Raw genomic sequence first — 25,018 nt, 5'->3', positions numbered from 1 at the left:
CTGAAATTGTCCTCTTTAGCAATAACTTAAATCACTGGTTCCACCGAAAGCGTATTTCACGTTAACTTGGCTATACTCATCTGAGAGGTGAAATTGTATTCCTTACTTTGATAAATCAAAAAGAATTGAACCCATTTCCCACTAGATGAATTCTTCTTTCTCCTCCAATTTGTACCAATCCGTCCCGAGCACACACCTGAGGCTACACGCCTTCTAAAACAACAAACGCATATTCATGCGACCTGTTTATACAACGCTCTATCAAATGGCAGCAATCTCCTCAAAACAATGTTATTAGGTTCCAGAAATGTCAGTGAACAATTTGACGGTCTCATTCAGAAAGCTTTAAACAAACATCCAAACTGTTTTTTATGGGGGAAAAAAATAACCCTCCAGTGAGTGAATTGTACCAGACCTCAAAAAGTTAGACTGAGAGAGAGATTGCCTTTCTCCACTGACTTTCACTCATGAAAATTAAATTTATTGTTTCTAAAAAGGTTGCTCTTCGCTCCTTTAGGGGTCTCAGCCATCTTTTCAGTAAAACATGTGCATGAATTAATTGGAAGCATATTACTAGGAGAAGTGAGACTTCACTTACCCCTGCCAGAGCAAGGCAGATTAGAGCTTCCTTGACATTTCTTGATGCTCTCCTCGGCCGACAGGGGGCAAGAGCGTGGGTGCTCACACTTTTTCCCATGCCAGCCTACTTTGCAGTCACATCTTCCACAGTTACACTGTCCATGACCTTTACAGGGAGAGTGGTAAAAAAAAATAATAATATATAAATATATTCAAGTCAGAATTAGTTTGTATTCTAATAGTGAATGTCACAAATGAGTCAGAATCTTAAGTAACACAATATGGAACATCAAGGCAGAGTCTACATTTTTCTCAAGTTCTTAAATAACTTTTATTTCAACTCATAATGAGAGGCTATATAAAAAAAGGCACAGATACAGATAAGATAAAATGTTAAGGGGGTTACAATTTGGTTCTCTTGGAGAATCCTAACTGATACAGGTCATGAACATGAGTCTATCAAAATCTTAATGCATGTATTTTATTCACGTCCTGGGGCCTAAAGGAGCAATTGACATTTCATGGATTTGGCGATTAATTCATGTAGAAGGAAGCCATAAAAAAAAAATGCTTTGAAAACTGAGTCTTCATGTTCTCTACATTTTGTTTACCTTGGCTTTTATTTACATATCACATGCTTAGTCTAGAGACACTTAGCCTAAAACGAATAACGTCTGTGGATTTCTCAATCATAGAAGACCCTCTTAGTATCTACAAAAGAGGTAATGAATGAAAGAAATTAAATTTCTTTACACGTGGACACAGTGCCTGGAAGAAATGTGATGAGTACTCATATAGTATAGCAACAACAGAAAAACCTAGATCATCAAAAATAAGTGGATTGAAATTCTGGTTCTGCTGCTTACAAAATAGGGATGGTCAAATGGCAATCTCTTTGAGGTTCAGTTTCCTAATTTTTATTTTTTTATTTGATCTATTTTTAAAGTTTTTTTTTTAAATATGACAACAAACAAACACGAACATTCTTAACCTCTGATCCTTCCATTCTACATATATAATCAGTAATTCACAATATCATCACATAGTTGCATATTCATCATCAGGCTCATTTCTCAGAACACTTGCATCATTTCCTAATTTTTAAACATTACAATAATATTTGATCTATCAGTATGTATCAGAAATTGCTATATACTTTAAGATGCTACATAAATGTGAGCTATTGTCATTTTTAGTCATTTGACCCTACAAATTAACCAAGTAGGAATATAAAGTAAAGCATGGTACTTTCAACTGAAATTTTCTTAATTCCCTTTAAACATCCAGATAGATACTCATCATTATAGATTCAGAATAAACTAAATTTCTACAAATGCTAGAGAATTGCACAAAGAATTTTAAAGGAGATGGAACTATACTTTGTAAACAAATCAAGTGTAAAAACAATGGATGGAAAGCCACACTACTTTTTCTTTGGCATCTAACATTAGCATAGATCTTGCACAATGGATGTTGACCTAATGAAAACCAGCCCTAATACTCCCCAGGATTTTGTGGATAGATTGTCTATCTTCTGAGTTTGAAGAAATTGGACAATGGACATATGCTGAATTTTTTTTTACTGAGGAAAATTATAAAATCATAGTAGGTCAAAGTAGGGTGAGATATTCAAGATAATCTTATCCAAATCACTCATTCAACATTACATTTAATTCAGCAAGCGTTTATTGAGTACCTTCTACATGGACAAACCCAGGAAAGGCTGTCATCATTAACCTTAGAGCTCATCATTTTAAAGGGAAAAAAACTGATTTTTTTAATAAATAGGTGTGACATGTGAATACAATCATTTATACTTTCAAATACCAGAATTTTCATTATAAAAATTCATACTTACTGGCATAGGAGCCTGCCCACCAAAAAAAAAAAAAAAAATTCATATTTACTGGTAATTACAATTCAGAGATTAATCTGAAAAAAAGTTCTGTGGCTTTTTTTTGCCATTTTCCCAGCTTAAGAAGTTCCTGCTCTTTTTCCCTACCCTTATCTAATGCAGGGCAAAATTTTCAAATAGAGCTATGTTGCAAATGCATATATAAATAATGAGTTGTTAAAATATAAACATTAACTTTAAAGTATAGTCAATTCTGTTGTTTTATAGGAACCAGTAGATATCAAATACTTGGGGACAAGAGGTTTCTTTTCAGGGGCAGCTAGGTATGTCATGAGGAAACCGGACAAAGTATAGGTCACACTGTCACTTGTGGCAGGCTGGCTGACACTTTTTCCAATAAAATTTGGGGAAAAAATGAGTTGGAAAAAGGGGAAAAGATTAACACTTGAAATTTTAAAATGACTATAAAAGATAGAGTAAACCTTTCAGGAGGTGAGGATGCTAGGAAATCCCTAACCATCCAAGTGAATTCCACCTGCGACTATGCGCCCTGAGTTCCCCTGCAGTGGCATGTGCCTGAGGACATGGAATGGAACAGAAGCCAGAGGTGCAATGGCAGGTACTGAGAGAGACTAATGGCTGAGGGGAGAATGTCCTCAAGTTGTGTAGCTGGAATACGTGTTTAATCCCAGCCATCACTTTTATATGAGGGTTATTCACATGTTGGCATTTTTAAAGGGTTCATAGTAGAATGAAACAAATCCATGAAGCCAGTCAGAAATGATTCAACTTTTAGAGTTAGACTCTCATCCAACAAATATCAAAGAAAGACAGAGGAATTATGGAGACCTTAAAAAATTTAGACAAACATGCAGATGCACTAGAACTAGAACAAATCTCAGGAGGTCTTTTAACCCTGTGCCCCCTTTCATTTTCTGTTTTTTATTCTCTAAGCTTCTTTTCTCCAACATCATATTATTATTGCAGTTTTGTTATCCCTTTGACTTTTTACAAACACTAGGGGAAAATACAGCCGATAAGATCTTACAGCTCAATTCTTTTCTGCACTTAATGCGGCATCATAAACCTTCTCGAAAATTATTCATAGATTCATGCTGGACCTGCAGACATTGTCGGCACTAAGCAAAGCTTGGAAGGACATAAACAATATGTCCTCACTTTTGTCCTGTGTGTGATGATTGCTAATTTCTCGGCTTTCTGTCTGAACCTTGTACCCTGGACCTTGCATTAATGAATCCAAACATCCTCTCAATAAAACATCTGCAGCCAATTGCTCGCACATTGATATGTATTTATGTGATAGCGGAATTGCTGTGATCAGCTGTGAGATGAAAGTCTTTGCCCCTAAATAGGAAAGTAACAAAATGGGAGAATTTGGTCTAGCACAGGACGGCCACCACTCCTCCTCAAATTATATTTAAGTGAGCTCTGTATTATGTCATCAAGAGTGAAAATCAGTGGGAAAAGTTCAAGCTGAGAAGAAAAGGGTTGTTAAAATATAATTGAATTATCCAGAATGAATGAAATTCCCGTATCAGTGGATATACAGTTTAAATGATAAAATAGTGGCATATCGGATGTTATTTTTAAAGGTTTCATTGTTTTGGGAAAGTTTAAATTCCCAAATCAAATATTTCAATGATTTTCATAGAAGAAGCACATGTAATAGTAGTAAAGAAAACATTTTTTTATGTCTGGCCTAAAACAAAGAACAATACTTTGACAGTGGTGTTGCCCCATTTAAAAGTTTCTTAGGGATTAATTGACAGAACTCAAAACATAATCATAACTCCAGATTGCGCACCAAAAAAAAATCAAGAACATGAAAATGCTTGCTTTTGATTTGTTACGAATGTTTATCCCTGATATAAGCCATCAGAATAATCCAAATAAGGAAAATGCTCTCAAGAGAACTAAGAACATACATTAAAAAAAATCACAGCCATAAAAATTGCAGAGCAATACTTTTCAATTCAAACAACTACCTGCCTGTAAATGTGCTTGCAGCCCAACCTGCTCCAAATAGGTGGGAAGGTTTTCAATAACAGCAGGCACCCAGGGGCCCCACAGCCCAGCACATGCTGAGTCATCAAGGCTCGCAGGCCAACTAGGCGAGGTTTATTAACACCAAAACGTATTTTCTGTTTTAATCATTGCCCTCTTTGAGTTAAGCTTTCTAAACTCCAGAAATATCCTCAATCCAGGATGAACATAGTTGCATTCATTCCAGACAGATACTCTTCCTCTGAAGAGTCTATTTCTTCCTTTTAAAACAACCAAAACTGCCTAAGAATCCAAATTGGATGTTTATAAGTAGCTGTTTATGAACAAACGTAAAGACCAAATTAAATCTTTTCAATAGGAAGAGCTTTTGGGAATTAATTGGATCTAACGAGTACCTTTTATTTAAAAATAAATCCATTCCTATGTTGATTTTCCTTTCAAGACAATGCAAGCTGAGGAAATGTAATAATTTCCTTTGGTTTCATTCCTTGATGCTTTCATAATCCACAATGACAAATTACCCCACATAATATTGTTGTGTTAAATGATTCAATCTGCCAAACTAATGCAACTCTAAATGAAGACCAAATGTATATTTTTATCTTTTTTTTTCTGTAGGCAAGACAAGCGGAAAGAAGTTAGGGTCATTCTGAAGCATGTTTTTCTAGTTTTCTAGTTCCATTGAGGAAATGGACCAGAGTGGTAAGCAGTTATCAAGAGTAAAGAAGTTATTTTAAAATCAAAAAGTTAATGCAGTGGCTGAGCTGATAGAACTGAAGTAGAAAACTAAGAACAGTCAATATACTTTGGATGGTTTTTCAAGCCCTGATCAGTTTAACTGCACCTCGATTTTCTCAATAATATCTCCTTTGCAATGCGCATGTACATTTGTGTGTCTGTATGCATGCATATGACTCATGTTTGTGTAGGGGTGTACCCACCCATACACAAAGACACCCCTTCCTACATGCACTATCAAAACCCATACTATATATATGATGAACAAGAGAGAGGAATAGAAAAAGCTAAAACTGATTTATTTTGGGGCAGGAATCATGTTTTAAAATACATGTATCCCCCATACCCATAATGTAGTGGGCATAAAATATTTTCATTTTAATGCGTATTAAATGGTCAAATTGATGGAGTGGAACAAATAAATAAAGTGAGAATGTCAATTAAAAGAGCCAACTGAAACTAATCCATCCAGAGATTTCCTTTGGATTTAAATAAGCCCAAAAACTCTAACCATGGCAAGAATGGGACCTAATATAAAAGGATTTCATCTGAGCCTTATTATACTCTAGCCTTGCACAAGTCATTCGGAATATTGATGTAGTTGGGTTACTTCAGTCTCATAAGGCAAAGGTATTAACATACACAGTAATCAAATACATGGAACCCTTCTCATGGTGCAACTCAGACTAAAATAGAGGAACATTGTTCATACTAATATTTCAGTAAACATAGTAGAATTCTACAGATTTAGAAAGAATGAAGAAATGATCCAGAAATAGAGGGCTTTCCCAGATCATGATGTTCAGGGAAGCTTATAAAAGTATATTTTATAAGAATTTTGAATACTCAAAGGGCAAATCTTCCTTACCAAATAAAGTAAAATTGTAGAATTTTATTTGCATTACTTGGAGATTAAAATTACATGATACTGGGTTTATTTATATTATTAAATGACACGTAATACCAGGGTGAACTTTGTCAAGTTAGTTGGTTTCTCTGAATCTGCTTCCTCTTTGAATAAAATGTAGATGTTAGTGCCTCCCTTTCTGGGTTAGTGTGAAAAATAATTTGGTAAGGATCTAACATAATTGGGTCACTATTCAGGTGAGATTTTTCTTTCTGAAGTTCCCCATTCTAAGGCTCGGAGTCAGGCTATGGAGGACTGGCCACAGTCAATTCATTTCAACCAATGAATAGTGAAATCACAGTTACTATACTGGTGATTTACTGCTTAAACCATACTCTATCACCATGTCACTTTTTCCCACACCTACCTGTCTAAAACCACAGAGCATGTAGAGCACGTATAAAAGGATAAAGCATCCTCTCCCAAGCTCCTACCCTGATAAATCCCACCAACCATTCAACCATAACTGTCTAATCATCTAAGTTTCTCTGAAACCTTGTAGGATAGGGAAGAATTGGAAATGTGAGGAAGAGGGAAAATAGGACAGAATAGAGAAGGAGGGGGAGAGTAGGTGGAGTGGAAAATTACCTATTTCAGGAAAGCCTCCAGAATGACCTTCATCTGCCCAAGATCAAGCTATAGTGATAACCTTAAGCTTAAATAACAAGCAACAGGAATTTATAAGCTTATGAAAGAATTGAAGTGACATTACCCATGCCCTCACTCCCTCACAGTATGACAGACCAGCCCATGCGGGGTTTGCATGTGTGTGTGTGTGTGGATGTGGGTGTGTAAAGAGAGATATAAATCAGCTTATGAGTTATAATGTTACAATATTATTAACTCAATTACACATACCAGTTATATAAGCTTTTCCACTCTCATCTTAATAGATACACAGCTTGCAAACATAAATTATCACTAGTAATGCCATTATTTTGAATTTCTCAACCCTTCCAACATCAGGACCAGGATCAGGGTCACGTGTTTAACAAAGAATAGTGTATCTTATGTTAAAAAAGAAAAAACCAAAAGGAAAAAAAGGTACCATATCTGAAAGTCATAGACTTAAGATAGTATTACACAGCCCAATAATCTCCTTTATTTTCTTGTTTTACAGTTGCGTGAATTCACATTTTATCTCATATACAATTTTAAAATGATATTCTTCAATGGTAAGCCCTTAACCCAGTATATTTTAATGTTGTAACTCTAAATGCTCATATTCAGCTCTGATTTATACATTCAACAAGCTGAAAAAACATTACCTTGGATTTACCATTGCTTCTTTATACTTGATATGTCTAAAAACAAACTCGACAACTTCCTCTTATATTCCCCATTTAGTAAGTGTCACCAAAATTGACCCAGACCACCTGACTAGAAACTTGGTGATTATAATACTCCTGTGCTATGAAGTGTCACTTGCTCCCCACTGGCTTTAAAATAAAACCGGTTCTGCAACAAGGTAGAAAGTCTGCCATATGACTTTTCTCCCCTAGCTTTAATGTCTTCCACACCCTTCCTTACCTGAGCATGGCGGTTATTGCAATCTGACCCTGGGCCTCCCTTCCCCCCATGCTAAGCCCTTCTCAACTCTCTTTACCTGCACGCCCCCACCTCAGGGCAGCATCCCATGTTCAGTGTGATCCTATAGAACCCGGGCATGGATGAGCCATTCATCACCCCTCTCTGAGATGCCCAATCACCCCAATTAGAATGGCAAGAAAACCCATCCCCTGACATTTTCTATCCCTTTTTCGGTCTTAGTATAATCCATAGCACTGTGTCTACGAAAAACATGTGGCATTGACCCACTATATATTTTATTTATTTATTTGGTTAATTGTCTCTCTAGCCCCACTGGGATGTAAACTCCTTGTGGCCATATCTTTTCTCTGTTGTTCTCATGACTATGGACCCCAAATGAGTAACCAAGGGCACGAATATGCAAATCTCCCCTACTATGTTATGTTAATAGTTTCTATTTACATAGAAGCTTTCTTTATCAAGCAGTAAATTTGAGGGCCAAGCCAATACTTTTTTTTTTTTTTTACATTTTTATAGCCTTGTATCTCACAGAACCTCTGGCATAGTTGGCTCTCAATACATATATGGTGAACTAAATTGCATTTAAACAGACGTTTATTCAGTAAAGTAAAAACCTTTAGATATCTTCAGGTTCATAGACCTTGTGAACACCTTGATTTTATTTCTTAGCTATGGGACCTTGGCAAGTTATGTAGCTTCCCTGAGCTGTTGCATTCCCAACTGTAAAAACAAGAACAAATTTATTCCCTACAGTTATACAGTGAAAGTAGGGTTTAACAAACGAGTACGATTGCTGAATCATCAAATTGACATTTCTTTTAGTCTCCAGTATCTTAGAGCAGCTAAAAGTAAAAACCTAAAATTGTAGAATTGTAACCCATACCAAACTCCAAAACTGTTCTACAACTAATTGTTGTGCTGTGCTTTAAAACGCACTGTTTTTTTGGTATATATGTTATTTTTCACAAAAAAAGGAAAAAAAGTTGAAAAAAATTATTCCCTCCAGCATAGTTTTTATGAAGAATAAATGCAACAATCTGGAAACTGTTTAGCACAGTGTTGGCACATAGAACCCGTCAAATAGGTGTTAGCTATTTCATTATCATTGTGCTCATAATGATGATAATGAAGAACACTCAGATACAGAATGAATAATAGAAAAATCTGAAAAGGGTATTCCCACAAAAACTTAGTGTTCACAAATATTTACAAAATCCTCCCAAGTGCAAGGGAAAACCAGAAGAGGGAAGCCCATCTGCGATGTGAAGTTTTAGCAGCAGGCTTCCCTGTGCCAGGCCAAAGAAGCCTTTGATGCTGCATAATTTCATGAATAAGCCATCTCTTTTATCTCCCTTAGCCAGCAAACTTTCAGGAGACCAGCGCAGTTTCCTCTCTATCCACACACGCCCATCAGTCAAGTAGTCCAGCTTAAAGAGATGTGTATACATATGTTTCCACCTTCTGTACTGTCAAATACAACGGAACTGAAACCCCATTGCTCCATCTTTACTACCTAACAATTTTTTTACATAAATTTGACTGCTTATTTTTTCACCTTTGAATCATTAGACATTCTGATAGGATGTATTTTCCCCTTTGCATTTAAATTGTGAGCTCCAAGTCATGGCTCGTGTTTGTCTCCTTCACTGCTGCATCCAGTATCCAGATGAAGCCCAGTCCCCAGTTATCTGAGCCATAAATATTTATGGAATAAAATTTTTTAATCCGCTAATCAGTACTCAATTCTAAACTACATTTTAGGATAATTTTAGTATAAATTACATTCCAAAATCAATGCATAAAAATATCCCTGAGTGAAGAATTATACTATTGCTAATATGTAAATGTCATACTGTAGCTGCCCTGCTCCACTGTGATCAAGTCTGCTAGTTTTGTATTCTCAGAGTTGATCAACAGATACCTGGAGCTACAGGCTCTCCCCTGGGAGGAATTCAACTAATTTTAGACAGCAAGGACACTTTCATATCGAGTTTATGCCATATGTGTGAATTCTCTGAAGGTTGGCTAACTTACCAGTCGAATAGCAAATGTTTAATGTGTTAGAGTGCAGATGTAGTTATTTCTAGTTTCTGTGTGAATAAGAATATATCTTATACATAAGGGAATAGATTATCTTATTAGACAGTAGGAATTAGGGAAGCACAGACCTGAACAGAAGTCGTCGGAATATCTGTCGTAGACCGCTCTGCAGTCCCTTTCGTCACACTCACAGGTGTCCCCATGAATATCTCCCCAGTCCCCAGTTGGGTCGACATCGTGGCAAGAACATTCACCACACACACAAGTCCCTAAGTGGGAAAACAGAATTTTATATGGATGTCGTGAATAAAAATCATGAAAGAAAGCATCTTAAATACTGCTTTGTCTTTTCTGTTACTTCGCATTTGAAAATCACATATATTCCAATAAAAATCTTTCTGCAAAGGAAAATGACATCTAAAATTGAAAGCAGATTCCTAAACAAACAAAGTTATTATCTATGTCTGTAATTATGTGACAACGTGGGCTGTGACACTGTGTTGGTTTCTGTCAAAGATAATACAAAAAAAAACAATAATATGTGATCTAATCCTTGCCCTCAACAGTATCCTAAACTATTTGACATAAAGACAGTTAATGAAAGAAAAATTAGTAAACAAACAAACAAAAACTGTGAGTAGTGAGATTAAATGCTGTGAGAGCTCTGGGAAGGGGAGATAATCTGGGGTGTAGTAACTAAGAGTTAACAGGCAGTACATGCAGTACATGCAGAGAGGAGGGGAAATGTCTAGCCTGGAGGTAGAACCACTCAAGGAAAGTAAAGAAAATAAAGATAGGCAATGTGGTGCAGGGGTGCACATGAGATTCTGAAAAGCCTGAAAAAATATAACTGGGGCAGAAGACATATGTTAAGGAGAACAAGAACTAAGTGTGCAAGATCAGTTGAGTTTCACAGAAACTTGGAGATCAGACTGGGAGATAGAGCCTTGGTTGTCAGTCTAGAGTGTGCCTATTGTAACTCATATTTACTTTGTGTTGACTATCAGTAATTGCCTTTAGGACAACCTACTCATTGTTTGGAAGGAAAATAAAGTCATATCTTGGTTGTCAGTCTAGAGTGCGCCTATTGTAACTCATATTTACTTTGTGTTGACTATCAGTAATTGTCTTTAGGACAACCTACTCATTGTTTGGAAGGAAAATAAAGTCATATCCCTTTTGCATCTCCTATATAAAAATAAATTCTAGTTAGATTAAACATTTACATGTATAAAATAAAACCATATTATATGGAAAAAAATGCCTTTTTTATTCAAAATTCCCAATGAAGAGTTACTAAAAGGAAAAAAGAAATAGATTAAACCACATACAAATCTAAAAAGTTTCTGGGAACAAAACATGAAAAAATTAAAATACTAAAACATCTAGGACAACTAATTCATGTGTATATAAAAGACAAAAGAGTTACTCTCACAATAAATAAAGAATTCTTTTAAATTGACATAGAGAAAGGACAAATATGTCTAAAGGAAAAGAAATAAAAACAAAGAACACCAATAGCATATTCCATAGAGAACTAATGATGACAAATAAATGTGACAAATATTCATCACCTAAAATACAATTGCCAGTGGATGGGGTGGGATATTTAAGGCAATATGGAATCAGACTTATTTTGGTTATCAGGGTGGCAAAAGTGAAAAAGATTGCTAGTATCCAGTGTTATTTAAGGTATTAGGTAATGGATACCCTCTCATGCTATAAGTGGGGTATAAAATGGTACAATTTTCTGGGCAGCAATTTCACAATAAGTACTTTTTTTTTTTACCTGTGCATTATATGCCATACCAATCTACTTCAATAACTGTATCCAAAGGAGAATAAAAATATGTTAAGGTAATTCTCAAGAATATTAAATGCAGTTGTATTTATGATATTGAAAAACCAATACACTAACATAAATATCAATCAATGGGGAATTACTGTAGAAATGATACATGCATGGTATCAACTATCAAACAGCCATTAAAAATAATACTTAAGTTTTAACTTTGTAAATATGGAAAGATACTCAAAGTGTATCATTAAATTTTTAAAAAAGGAACTGAAAATTAGTATGTCTACTCTATCAGTTTTTGTATTAAAAAATAAAAATTAATTCTTGGGGGCTCTGGTTGACCAAGATGGTGGCATAAGATGCTCCAGGGTGCTGTACCACTACAAAGTATTTGAGCAAACAAAACTGTCATATCTGTCTCCTTCAGAATTCCAGAAAGGTAAAGCATTGCAGTAACTGGGTAAGTGTCCAATCAAGAAAACAAAGCATTACAAAGGTAGGAGAAGCTTGTGCACATAAGCCTCCTGCCAAGTCCCCTCCAGGGAGGTATGGAACCAGCTTGTTCCCAAGGGAGAGAGTAGCCCCTATGTGCACATTATGTGCTTGTATGCTGGAGCCAGTCTATCTGGTGGCATGTCTGAAAGATTGCACCAGGAAACTTTTTCTAGCTCCCCTCTGAGAAGTTGCCCTGCAGGAAGACACAGATTGCAGACAGATAAAGCAGTGCTAGAAACAATTAAGTTGAAGCAGTTTTAGGCAAAGAATTACCTGCTTTAAGTCATAGGATAGAACACCAAGGAGAGAGAGGAAGTCTACTTCCCTAAGAGTATAGGGGATATTCAAATTCCAGTAAGGGGATTTGCTAAGGACACAGAAAGCAAAAGTCTAGGACAAAACACAGACTCAGAACAGTCAGAGGGGACCCTGCACATCCCATTCACCTCAGGCTTATCTTGATAGGAGGGATAAACTCTGAAGAAGAGTACCAGCCAATAGAGCAAATTTGCAAAGAATGTGAAAAGTGTTTTCTGAGTTTGTTTGTTTTGGTATCAGGTACTCAAGGAAATCTGTCATATCACTAACTGGACACACACTTTGGGAACACACAGCTCCAGGATTAAATCTCAGAGTTAACACTTTAAAATTAAAATGTACACTATGTAACAAAGGATTACAAAACCCATAAAAAAATAGGAAATGATGGGCCATCCAGGAACAAGACAAAAATCCAGAAACCATCAATGCAGACCAGAGTTTAGACATACTGGACAATGACTTTTAAAAAATGATCTATGACATACTCAGAGAGATAAAGGAAAACACAGATAAAGGATATCAGGAAAACAGTGAATGGCAAAAATAAATCTCAATAAAGACACAGAAATTATAAAAAGGAGCCAAACTGAAACACTGCCATTGAAGACCATAATAATTGAATTGCAAAGTTCCCCAGAACGTTACAAAAGCAGATTGGAGCTGGGAAAAGAAAGAATCAGTGAACCTGAAGACAAGACAATTCAAACGATTAAGGTTGAGAAATGGAAAGGGAAAAGAGTGAGAAGAAAGTGAACAGAGCCTAAGAGACCTGCGGGACACCATCCAGCCTACCCTTATACACATTATGAGAGCCCTAGCAGGAGAAGAAAGAGAGAAAGGGGCGTAAGGAATATTCAAGGAAACAATCATAGAAAATTTCCCAAATTAAATAAAAGGCATGCATACGCACATTCAAGAATTCTAACAAACCCCTGTAGGGATAAACTCAAAGAAAACTATGCCAGGATACACAGTAGTCAAATCATCACAAGCTAAGGGCAAGGAGAGAGTTCTGAAAGCTTCAAGAAAAGAGCAGTACTAGGTACAAAAGAATTTCAATAAGATTATATGTTGATTTCTCAACAGAAACCATGCGGGTAAGATGGCAGTAGGACAAAATACCTAAAGCGCTGACAAAAAAACAAGCAAGAATTTTATATCTAGTGAGACCATCTTTCAAAAGTAAGGGAGAAGGGGGGTGGGCCATGGTGGTTCAGTGGCAGAACTCTCGCCTGCCATGCTGGAGACCCGGGTTTGATTCCCAGTGCCTGCTCATGCAAAAAAAAAAAAGGAAGGGAGAAAGGGGCTGCAAGGGTAGTTCAGTGGGAGAAATCTCAACTGCCCTGCGGAAGACCCAGGTTCGATTCCAGGCTCATGCACTTCCCCCTAAAAATAAGCAAACAGACAAACAAAAATATAACAAATGATGCTGCAATAAGGGAATAATAACATGGAAAAAGAATGAAAGGTGATCCTTGACATTAAGCATACAAATAAATAAATAAAGTAAGGGAAATATTAAGACATATCCAGATAACTAAAAGCTGAGGTAGTGCTCACCACTAGACTTGCCCCTCAGGCAGTGCTAAGAAGAAGGTCTTCAGACCGAAAGGATGCTAGACAGTGGATCAAAGTGACCTGAAGAAATAAAAACCACTGGTAAACGTAACCTATGGGTAATTACAAATGTTAGTATGAGTGTATTGTATTTTGATGTGTAATTCCACTTTTTACTTCTTGCGGGTTCTAAAAAGTACTGATACATTTATGTATAAAGATAGAATTTGAAACAAGAATGGCAAAAAGTTTGGGAATGGAAGGTTAAAGGAATGGTGTGAGTATGCCATCGTAGTTAATTTGGTATCAAATCACATACTATTTGTACAGATGAAGGATATTAAATGTAGGTCCTGTGGTAGCCACAAAGAAAATATACGAAATTTATATATAGAAAGAGAAAGAAATAAGGAGGGACTCCAAATAATGCACTACAAACAAACAAATAAATATAACAGTAGCCATTAAGAGAAGAACTGAGAAACAAAAAAAGTATAGGGTTTAAAATACCAAATAAAACAGGCAGAACACCCTGCATTATCTGTAGTTATTTTAAATTTTAATGGATTATATTCTACAATCAAAGAGCAGAAAGAGGCAGAAGCTATAAGAAGAATGAACTGAATATATGCTATTATAAGAGGCTTACCTTAAATTCAATGACACAAGTAGGTACAGAATGAAAGGATGGGAAAAATATACCATGCAAATAGTACCCAGAAGAGAGCTGTGCAGCTATGCTCTCAGATAAAATAGATGTTATGTCAAAAGCTATTATGAGGGATTAAGAAGGTCACTATATACTCTTAAAAGGGCCAACTCAGCAATAAAACACAATAACGAAAAATATGTATGCACCTAAAGGCAGAACCCCAAAATATATGACACAACTATTGCCAGATTTGAAGGGAAAAAGAGGCAGATCTAACTTAATAGTAGGAAACTTCAATACACCACCTCTAATACCAGATAGAATATCTAAACATGAGATCAATAAAGAAATAGAAAACTTGAGTTAAACTATAAACCAGTTAGGACTAACAGAGATATGCAGAACATGTCACTAAACAGTAGAAGAAAACACATACTCTTCTCTAGAGCACAGGGCTCATTCTCCAAGATGAGCACAAAGCAAGTCTCCATAAATTGAAAAATATTAAAATCATACTGTATCCTCTCCCAGTACAATGGAATGATGTTAGAAATTAATATCAGAGGGAGAACAGGAAAACTCATACATGTGAAAATTAAACAACACACCCTTAATCAATGAATGAGTCAAAGAAAATCACAAGGGAATTTAGGAAATATCTTGAGGTGAATGCAAGCAAAAACAAAACATACCCAAACCTATGGGATACAGGAAAGATAGTGCTGAGAGGGAAATTTTTAAGTCTAAAGTTTACATTAGGAAAAAAAAGAAATATGAATAAGAGATCCCTCACAACTAGAAAAAAAAGAGCAAACTAAACCTAAAGGAGACAGAAAGAATAACATAAATGAAATAAAGAATGAAAAAAATAGAATAAACAAAGCCAAAAGTTGAAAAGATCCTTGAAGAGAACAATAAAATTGGCAAACCTTTAGCTAGAATGATAGAGAAAAAAACGAGAGAATATGCCAATAACTAAAATCAGAAATACAAGGAGGATATAAGTACACAACCTACAGAAATACAAAGGACTCTAATAGGATACTATTACTAACTCTCTGCAAATTAGATAATCTAGATGAAACAGAAAAATTCATAGAAACACATAAACTACATAAAGAATAAATAAAATATCTCAACAGACCAAAACTAAGTAGAGATTAAATCACCCATCAAAAACTTCACAACAAAGAAAACTCAGGACCACATAGCTTCACTGGTAAATTTTACCAAACAATCCAAGAAGACTTAGTACCAATTCTGTGTGAACTCTTCCAAAAATTTGGACAAGAAGAAACTCTTCCTAATTCATTCTATGAGGCCAATGTCACTGTAATACCAAAGCCAGATAAAGAAAGCACAAGAAAAGAAAATTACTGACCAATATTGCTTATGAATATAGGTGCAAAAATATTCACCAAAATACAAGTATATAGAATCTAACTGTAAATGTAAAAATTATATACCATAATTAAGTAGATTTATCCCAGTCATGCAACATTTCAACTAAGAAAATAAGTTAATATATTATACCATATTAATAGATTGAAGGGGAAAAAAGAACCCACACATGATCATCTCAATTGATGTAAAAAAGGCAGTTGACAAAATCTAGCATTCTTTCTTGATAAAAAACCTTCAGAAAACTGGGAATAGAAGTTAACAACAACATGATAAAGAGCATATATTAAAAACCTACAGCTAACATTATACCTGATTGTAAAAGACTGAGAGCCTTCCCTCTATGATAAGGAAAAAGACAAGGATGACCACTGTGGTCTCAATTATTCAATAATTCATGGGAAGTTCTAAGCAGAGCAATTAGTTAAGAAAAAGAAATGAAAGGCATATGAATTGGAAAGATTCAATTTCAATTATTCTTCAAAAGAAGAAGCAACATTTTCCTATTTTCAGATGATAATTTTACCTATAGAAAATCCTTTAAAATCCACAAAAACTACTAGAGCTAATAAACGAATTCAGCAAAATGGCTCTGGATAGCCAAAACCATCTTGAAAGAAGAACGAAGTTAGAAGACTCACACATCCCAATTTTAAAATTTATTGTAAAGCTATAGTAATCAAAACAGCATGGAGTTGCACAAGGGCAGACATGTAGACCAATGGAATTTAATTGAGAGCTCATAAACCAGACCTCACGTTTATGGCCAACTGATTTCGACATGTGGGGCAAAGACCCCTCAGTTAGCAAAGAACAGTCTCTTTAACAAATGGTGCTGAGAAAACTGGATGCCCATATGCAAAAGAACAAAGGTGGACTCCTACCCCACACCACATTAAAAAAAAATTACCTCCTAATGGATCACAAATTAAATAAAATAAACAATATTATAAACTCTTAGAAGATAACATAAGGAAGCATCCTCAGGATCTTGTGTTAGGCAACGGTTTCTTAGACTTTACACCAAAAGCACAATCAACAAAAGAAAAAAATCAATAAATGGGACTTCAAAATTAAAAACTTTTGTACATCAAAAGACTTAATCATAAAATTAAAAAGACAATCAAAACTTTGGAGGAAACATTTGTAAGCCACATACCCAAAAAGGGTTTGCGATCCAGAACATATAAAGAAATACTACAACTCAATAACAAAATGACAAACAAATGGACAAAATATTTAAATAGACTTTCTCCAAAGAAAATATTCATAGGGACCATAAGCACATGAAAAGAGGCTCAACATCATTAGTGCTTACTTAGGGTATCTCAAAATCACAATGAGATACAGTTGATGTTCTCTAGCATGGCTACTATTAAAAAAAAAAACAGAAAATAAGTGTGGGCGAGCATGTGGAAAAATAGGAACACTTGTTTATTTTTGGTGGGAATTAAAAATGTGCAGCTGCTGTGGAAGATAGTGTGGCAGTTTCTTAGAAAGCTAAGTATAGAACTACCACATAACCTGGCAGTCCCACTACTAGGTATATACCCCAAAGAGCTGAAAGCAGGGACTCAAACAGATATGTGCAGGTTGATGTTTACAGTATCATTATTCACAATTGCCAAGAGATGTAGGCCACCCAAGTGAACATCACTCAATGAATGGATAAACAAAACATGGTATATACATGCAAAGGAATATTATTTAGCCATAAAAAGAAATAATGTTCTGATACATGCGACAAAATGCATGAACCTTGAAGACATCGTGTTTAGTGACACAAAATGACAAACATTTTTTATCTCACCAATATAAAGATTAGAATAAGCAAATTCATGGAGCAGAAACTAGAATAGGTTAACAGGGGCTGGGGTGGTGGTAGGAAATAAAGAGTTAATGTTTAATTAGTATGGAGTGATGCAAACGTTCTGGTAAAGGATGGTGTAATGGTAGCATAACATTGTGAAGGCAACTAACAGCAATGAATTATATGTATGGATGTGGTTTAAAAAGGTCATTTAGGTTATGCATATATTACTAGATTCAAAATTTTAAAAAACAGAAGAATTAGGACCATACCACACAAACAGTGAACGCAAATGATAAACTACAGACTATAGTTAATAGTATAATTATAATAATGCTGTTCCTTCAATTGTAACAAAGTTACCACAGTACTGTAAAGTGTTAACAATAGAGAAAACTGCATGTGTGTGTGTGTGTGTATAGGTATTTGGAAACTAAGAATTTGCTGAATGATGCTTCTGTACATCTGTAACTTCTCTAGTTAAAAAAAGAAAACCATAGAACTCTACACACAAAGTGTGAGCTCTATTGTAAACTAAGGACTTCAGTTACTACAAAATGTATTAATATTGGTTCAGCAACTGTAAGAAATGTAGCACACTGAATGTAAGATGTTAATGATTTGGGAAACAGTGTGTGTGTGTGTGTGTATGTGTGTCAGGGCCAGTGGGGAGGAGTGGGGTTTATATGGGAACTCTATGCAAATTTTCTGTTAACTGAAAACTGCTCAAAAATAAAGTTACATATAACTTATAAAATATATATAATATAAATATAAAATATAAAAGATATATTTATATATAACTTATAAAAATAAGTTTTATATATATATATATATATAAGTAGGGCAGGGGAGGGGGGCACTCATGAATTTCAGAAGAAAGAGAGACTGAAAGGTCCTGCACCACAATGAACAGGGACTTATATCTGGAGGTTAAGATTAGGGGTCATGCTCCTCCATTTTTTTCTTCTTTATACTTTCATATCTGGATTCTAAAAGATGGATAAACACTGCTTTATAGTAGTACAAATAGAGGAGGAGAGGGAAGTAGGGAAGTGACTAGTCATCCTGATTTGATTAAGAAAAAGTAGTTCCTAAGGCATAGGTGAAACTGAATTCAAAGTGAAACTTTGAATAAAGTATGTGGTCAGTAAAGGTGCATTCTATGGATTAGCTCTTTCTAAAATTGTGTTTTCTTAGCCTCTGAAAAGGGGCTTAGAAAAGGAAGCTGGAGTAGGTATGAACAGGGACTGGAATCTCTGTCCTTCCTATGACAGCTGTAAATAATTTGGCATCAGAGAAAGAAAGGAATCATCTTGTGCCCATTCCTGGACTGCCTTCGTGCAGCCTCAATCTTCCTAGCTAGGAGCCTTGTTTAGACAAACTCTTCCCTGCTCTGTCTTGGTCAGTCTCCAACTCAGAGAGTGCCAGGCACTGGGAAAGCATGGAGGTGGGGGCAGCAGGAGGCAGGAAGGTGGACAGGTGGCAAGTAGTGAGTTTTCTCAAGGATATCTTTTTCTCAGAACCACTCATCTCTGGGGCAGAGCCTGCCCCTAAATCACAGCCCAACCATTCTTCTCTCTCTTTTCAACAGCATCTGAATAATTTTCCACAGTAACACAGTTCACGCTTCCTACACTGACATCATAATGGTGACTACTGACCATGTGCATAGAAAGGACTTAAACAGAAAACATATCTTTATATATTAAAGGAAAATATAAGGTTAATTGTTGATATATAGCCAAATCTACTCTGCGTAAATTAAAGTGAAGACTGTTTTTCCTAGGATTTTTGTTCCTACTTTAGGTCTTTGGCTTTCCTTTCTGTATGTACCAAAATATGACAGATTTTACTTCTCCATGTTAATTTTTAAAAGGATAAAAGTGGTTGCATGCTAAGGCTCTCCACATGAACAGTATGTACTAAATACATCATTCATTTATAGAAATGAAAAATCAATTTTCTAGCTCTACATATTTTTATAATTTTATAGAAGGAAATATGGCCATTTACTCACGTCACCAGGCAGGAAAAGAAAAGCCCTGCATCATTAGTATAGCAGACAAATGGCAGGAGATATTTAAAACACGTATTTTCCAAGATTTTTAAAATGTGTTTAAAATGTTTGGATTGAGCTCACACTTAGTTAACTTGCTTTAAATAATACTTTAGCACTATTAATATATTTGTAAACTCCTTTCTGACATCATTCCTAATTTCATAGGACTATGTGTTTCCATTTACATTGTGAGCAAAAAAAAAAATTCTATACAAAGTTAGTTTCTATATTTATTGTGTCCAATACTACATTTTTATAAGTGTATATGGAAGTCAAATGAATCTACATCAATTCTGTATTTCAACTAGACCTTCAGTTTACCCATAATTAAGACAAGAGAGTTTTATGAATGCGTTCTGGGTAATTAGACGCTCACACTGTAGATGGTTCTGCTACTCAAGATACATTTAACAGTAGTATCTACAAGAATTGCCTCTTAGCTGCATTGTAAAAATTCTGGATGGCCGCCAAAAAAATCACAGTCCCTCTGTTAACTATTTGCTCAGTGAAGCTAAAAGAACTACAGCAACTTTCTTATCTTTGTGTTTTCTACTCAATAAAACAAGACAGAAATTAATGTTTGTATAGTAAATGTTGGTTTACATCAAAGCAAATGATTTTTAAAAATGACTTCCTCCCACATTAGAGGAAATACTGAAAAAAGAAAATGAGAAAAGGAGTGTTAACAATTAAGAACTTTGTTTTCCTCCCAATTACATCGTAATGAAGATGAGTGACACACCTCTGTTACTGCAGATTCTGCCATCTGGAGATGTACATCTTCGCTTGCTTTCCCAGGGGGTGATGTCGCACTGGAATTCACATTTATCTCCATGCCAACCAGCCTCACAGTAACAGTTTCCACAGTAACACTTTCCATGGCCTTTACCCAAAATGAATTTTATACAGTGAGGAGAAAAAGCAACTTTTGAAAGCGGAATTAACTTTCTACTTCTTTAGGATCATTGGTGCCTTTTGAAATAACACAACTTCTCCACATTCCTTGCTTAAAACAATCACAACATTTGTCCCCCCCATATACCTACATAAGTATACAAATAAAGCAAGCCAAAAGTGTGTCCTTTAACTTGTTTTAGCCACACAATTGATTAAAATAAAAGTGTGTTATAAAGGAAATGACATGAATGACCATGAAAGTGTATTACTTTGCAGTCTAAAAAGTGTGCATCAAATTCAAACATAAGCAAGGCTTTCACTGAAAGGGCCTTCCTTGAATTTCTTATTAAAACATTTTGTTTGAAATCAACTGTTGAGAAAAAACAATGATGTCTATTTACTTTGATGTAAATTTTATTGATAACTGAACCAACTTTGAAACCAGAAGTAATAGTTCATGTTTTCATTCAACTGTGCTCACAAGCTGTTGTGTTCCACCACCACGTGGAAAAGACGTTTCCAGACAAGTTGATATTTGGTTCTCACCATGGGGACCCTCAGCTTCTCAATCAAATTTGCATCCTAATTGCCAAGGGTGTCCTGGTCAGTTTGTCTCCAGAGACTACCACATCTTTTCGGCTCCTAACTCTGTATAATCTATTACTATATTCTTTCACCTTTGGGTCCAAACAATTTGTGATGAACTGTTATTTCATGGCTCCTTGCATCCATGTCTAGTAAACCTTCTACAAATTCCCCAACGATAACAATTCTATTTACCTCAAAATTTACTCTTCTTGCCCTTTCTTGTTGGGAATTATGCCACCCCATGCATGAATGTATGTTCCTATTTTAAAAAATAATAATGAAAGACAAGATCACACTGTATTTTTATTTTATCCTATTCTTTGTATTTCGTAGTAGTTTATGGCTAAAGTTTTTGCTCTTCCCTATCTCTCACAGAGGACTCATAGGAAATGGATTGTGAGGCTAGGTTTCATTTTAAACACTATGGCATCTCTAGCCAATGGCAAGAGTATTAGTAGGGCCTGTGAGAGTCACAAAAAGCAGGGAATAAAATAGAATATTCTGGTCTCCTATGCTGTTCTTCTCCAACAGATGAGACTTCCTTCAAGCAGATATACATGAGATAGAGAAGAAGAGAGGGACTAGGCACATGAAGCCAAGTTTCCTTTCTAAATGAACCATAATCAGGAGATCCACAGAAAATCCCTCTTAACTTAATAGATAATAAACATTTCTACAGCAAAAGTGAAATTTTAATTTGTACACTTGAGCAAGTGTAAAGGTTATCAAATTAATTAATAATAATATATTGTCTATACATCTTATTTATTAAATTAAAAATAGCTCTACATACACATATAGCAAAACCATATTCCAGTGTTATATCCCAAGCCTTAGGACTTCGAGGATTACATGGAAAAAAGTTGAAGGCAACTACATACTAAAAGCTTTTCCTTTAAAACAGATTTTGGAAGACTTGGTCAATTTCTTAAACTGTTTAATGTATTTCCTCTGTAACCTCAGGGAGTTTATACCTAAAGTGCTATATATGTAAGAATTGTTATATTAACAAATAATCGTGAAGTTTGCACTCCTTACATCCAAATTATTTGTATGCTTATAAAATAATCAATATTGAGTAAGGCATTTTACTAAGAAAACATTGATAGAGGTGAATAAGGAAACAAAAATTACATAAAGCTCTATTTATGGCAGATATGGAAAATTAAACAGATATTCAAATAATTCAAATGAAAATATTTTAACAGAACATATCTGGATAATAGAGATAAAATATAAGCTGCGGGACAGTAAATGTTCCAGACAGTAAACACAATTCTTTGCTTTGTGAAATGGATAGAAGTAGACAATCTCCTTTTTTATTGCTTCACTGATGGACTATAAAGTACTCTCTCAACACATTTGTTTCATGTTAATGACACATATAGAGGTCTACAATCCTAGGCAATGTCACCCCAGAGGATGGAATGCTGGTATTCTCCATCAGAAACTTTGCACCATAAAATTGCCTAAACCACTAACAAATGGAAATAATAAGGGGAAAAGTGGAGAGTTAAACATTTCCTGTTGTGTTCTTTCAAAATAAAGTTTCCTGTTTACACATGCAAGTAGACTTTGCTTTGATTGTATGTTGGCCCTAAAGTACTCCCCCTCTCTTTTTTATATATAATAACTGCAAGTGAAACATAATGAGGACAAACATAATTTTTGATGTGGATTTATCTAATTTTTCTAATTATTTTGGAATGAGCCATTTAGGAAAATCCTCCAGGCACAGCAGCTTGCTTAGGTCACTGGCTTGGAAATGAATAGAGGAATTTTTTGTATTTGTTTATTTATTTGTCTGCAGTTGGGTTGGGCAGTAGCAGGTAAACCAGAGAGAAAGGGGTAAAAAACAGGCCTGGATAACTTACAGAAATATGTAAACAGAGACAAGCTTGTCTTATATTAGTAACACTTTGTCTAGAGCCCTCTAGTTTCTCCTGACCCTCTTTGGCCCCAATCTTTCCAGGGAAAATACTCTTCTGAAACCATCAATCCTAATACAGGGTAGGATTCCACGAACTGATGTCCTATCAAAGAAGAAGTGAAATAAGCAATTGCTGCTTGGGAGGGAGGAGGACAAAGGTGACATTAAATGTTCAATAGTAATGGGGAAGAATTTACCTAAATAATTCAAGTGATTGTTGTTACCCTCAAGTTTCCTTTTTCCATGCCCATCAAGTCTCCTCATCGAAATTCTGGGAGGAGGCTTCCAGAGTTAGGTAAGCATAAAGAAGGAAATCATGGGGTGAAGAGGGACTATTCTTGGGGAACTTCTGTAAATTACAGGGTGTTGATGGTCTTCTGAATGGTGAGGAGGTCAGGAGAAGTCCTTGGAGTCAGACAGACTCAGGTCTAAATATTAGCTTCATCTGTAACTGGTAGAATGAACCTAGGTGAGTTATCTAATTTATCCAAGCCCCAGTTTCCACATCTGTCTGCTGGACAAAAATAATTCTTACCCTAGACAGCTATTGTGAGTTTTAACATAATGAATGCAAAGTTTTTGTTGCAGCACTTATTATATTAATGGGCATGCAATAAGTGGTACAACAGAAATATGGGTTGAGCTAAATGGTGTTTACTTGCTACTGCCCAACCAACTGCAGACAAACGAATAAACAAATACAGAAAAGGTCATGAAAAATACTATGTAAGTGTGGAACTAAATTCTAGGCTAACAATTCTATTGGCCTTGGATGTCCCCAATAGGACATGAGACTGGGCAGTATCTAAAGATTTATAGTTTAGAAATGTAAAGAGAATGAGATTAGGACATGGAATTGAGAGATCAGGAGAATAGAGGCAAAATTCAGCAGCTAAGGTGAGCAGGAGAGATGGAGTCCCACTTGGACCACATTAGAGCTGTGCAGTTGTTCTATTACCGTGACTATCTGAGTCTCCTCTGGGGACAATCTGATTTTGCATTTAAAAAGCACCAATCTCCTCTGAATGCCCTAGTCTAATACTCCTCATGTATGTTTTTCAAGTAAATATAGTTTCAGACTAACTTAATAAACCTAGTGCAGAAATTTTTATTGAGATAAAAGCACAAGGAAACAGGTGAGATACCAGGTGGTCTTATTAATTCCTGAAGAGTTAATATACATACCTCCACATATTTCTTCTGTTTCATCATCTATGCATTCTCTGTCATCACACTCACAAAATTTACCATAAATAAGTCCATTTCCATCTGAATTGTCACACTTACATCTGCCACAGTGACATGTACCTAAATCATTAAAACAAGGAAATGATTGTTGATTACATACACATAAATTATAATTAATGGATTTTATACTGTCTCTTTCAAGAGCATAGATAATTCGAAATCAATAAATTTAATATTTCAATTATATGTATCTATGGGATAGAGAACAATTCATTCTTCCTTGAGTTTCTTATAATTATGTTTTACAGCATAGAGCTATTGTTATTTACATTGCACAATTTTATGAATATAAATTTGACCTCCTCAAGTGCAGAGCTATTTTGTACATGTTTATTCAACCAATGCATGAATGAATATCTTCTGATAACACTTGGGTCTGAAGGAAACTAAAGTATAAAATTCTCTGCTTTGGCAAGGGCAACAATCTTGCTAATCTTCCTGAAAGGAATTTATTCAGTGATTTACACAATATTTAAGCATACTATTTATATAATAAACATATATGGAATTAATTCATTAACAAAATTATGAATGAAAAACTTAGATGCTCCCTGCAAATTTCAT

General features: G+C 35.3%; 1 protein-coding gene across 1 annotated transcript in view; it reads right to left on the bottom strand.

Annotated features, from left to right (window-relative positions):
- Positions 1 to 25,018, bottom strand: part of ITGBL1 (integrin subunit beta like 1) — a 262,109-nt gene that overhangs the window by 105,486 nt on the left and 131,605 nt on the right. The window contains exons 4-7 of the mRNA XM_077158609.1: positions 24,392 to 24,514; positions 20,534 to 20,674; positions 9,824 to 9,964; positions 599 to 745 (exon numbers count right to left, since the gene is read on the bottom strand). Coding sequence (XP_077014724.1) covers positions 599 to 745; positions 9,824 to 9,964; positions 20,534 to 20,674; positions 24,392 to 24,514 — 552 coding nt within the window. The remainder of the gene's footprint in view (positions 1 to 598; positions 746 to 9,823; positions 9,965 to 20,533; positions 20,675 to 24,391; positions 24,515 to 25,018) is intronic.

The sequence above is a fragment of the Tamandua tetradactyla genome, chromosome 4 (genome assembly GCF_023851605.1).
Source record: "Tamandua tetradactyla isolate mTamTet1 chromosome 4, mTamTet1.pri, whole genome shotgun sequence".
Taxonomy (NCBI): domain Eukaryota; kingdom Metazoa; phylum Chordata; class Mammalia; order Pilosa; family Myrmecophagidae; genus Tamandua; species Tamandua tetradactyla.
This window is presented reverse-complemented; position numbering and strand designations above follow the sequence as displayed.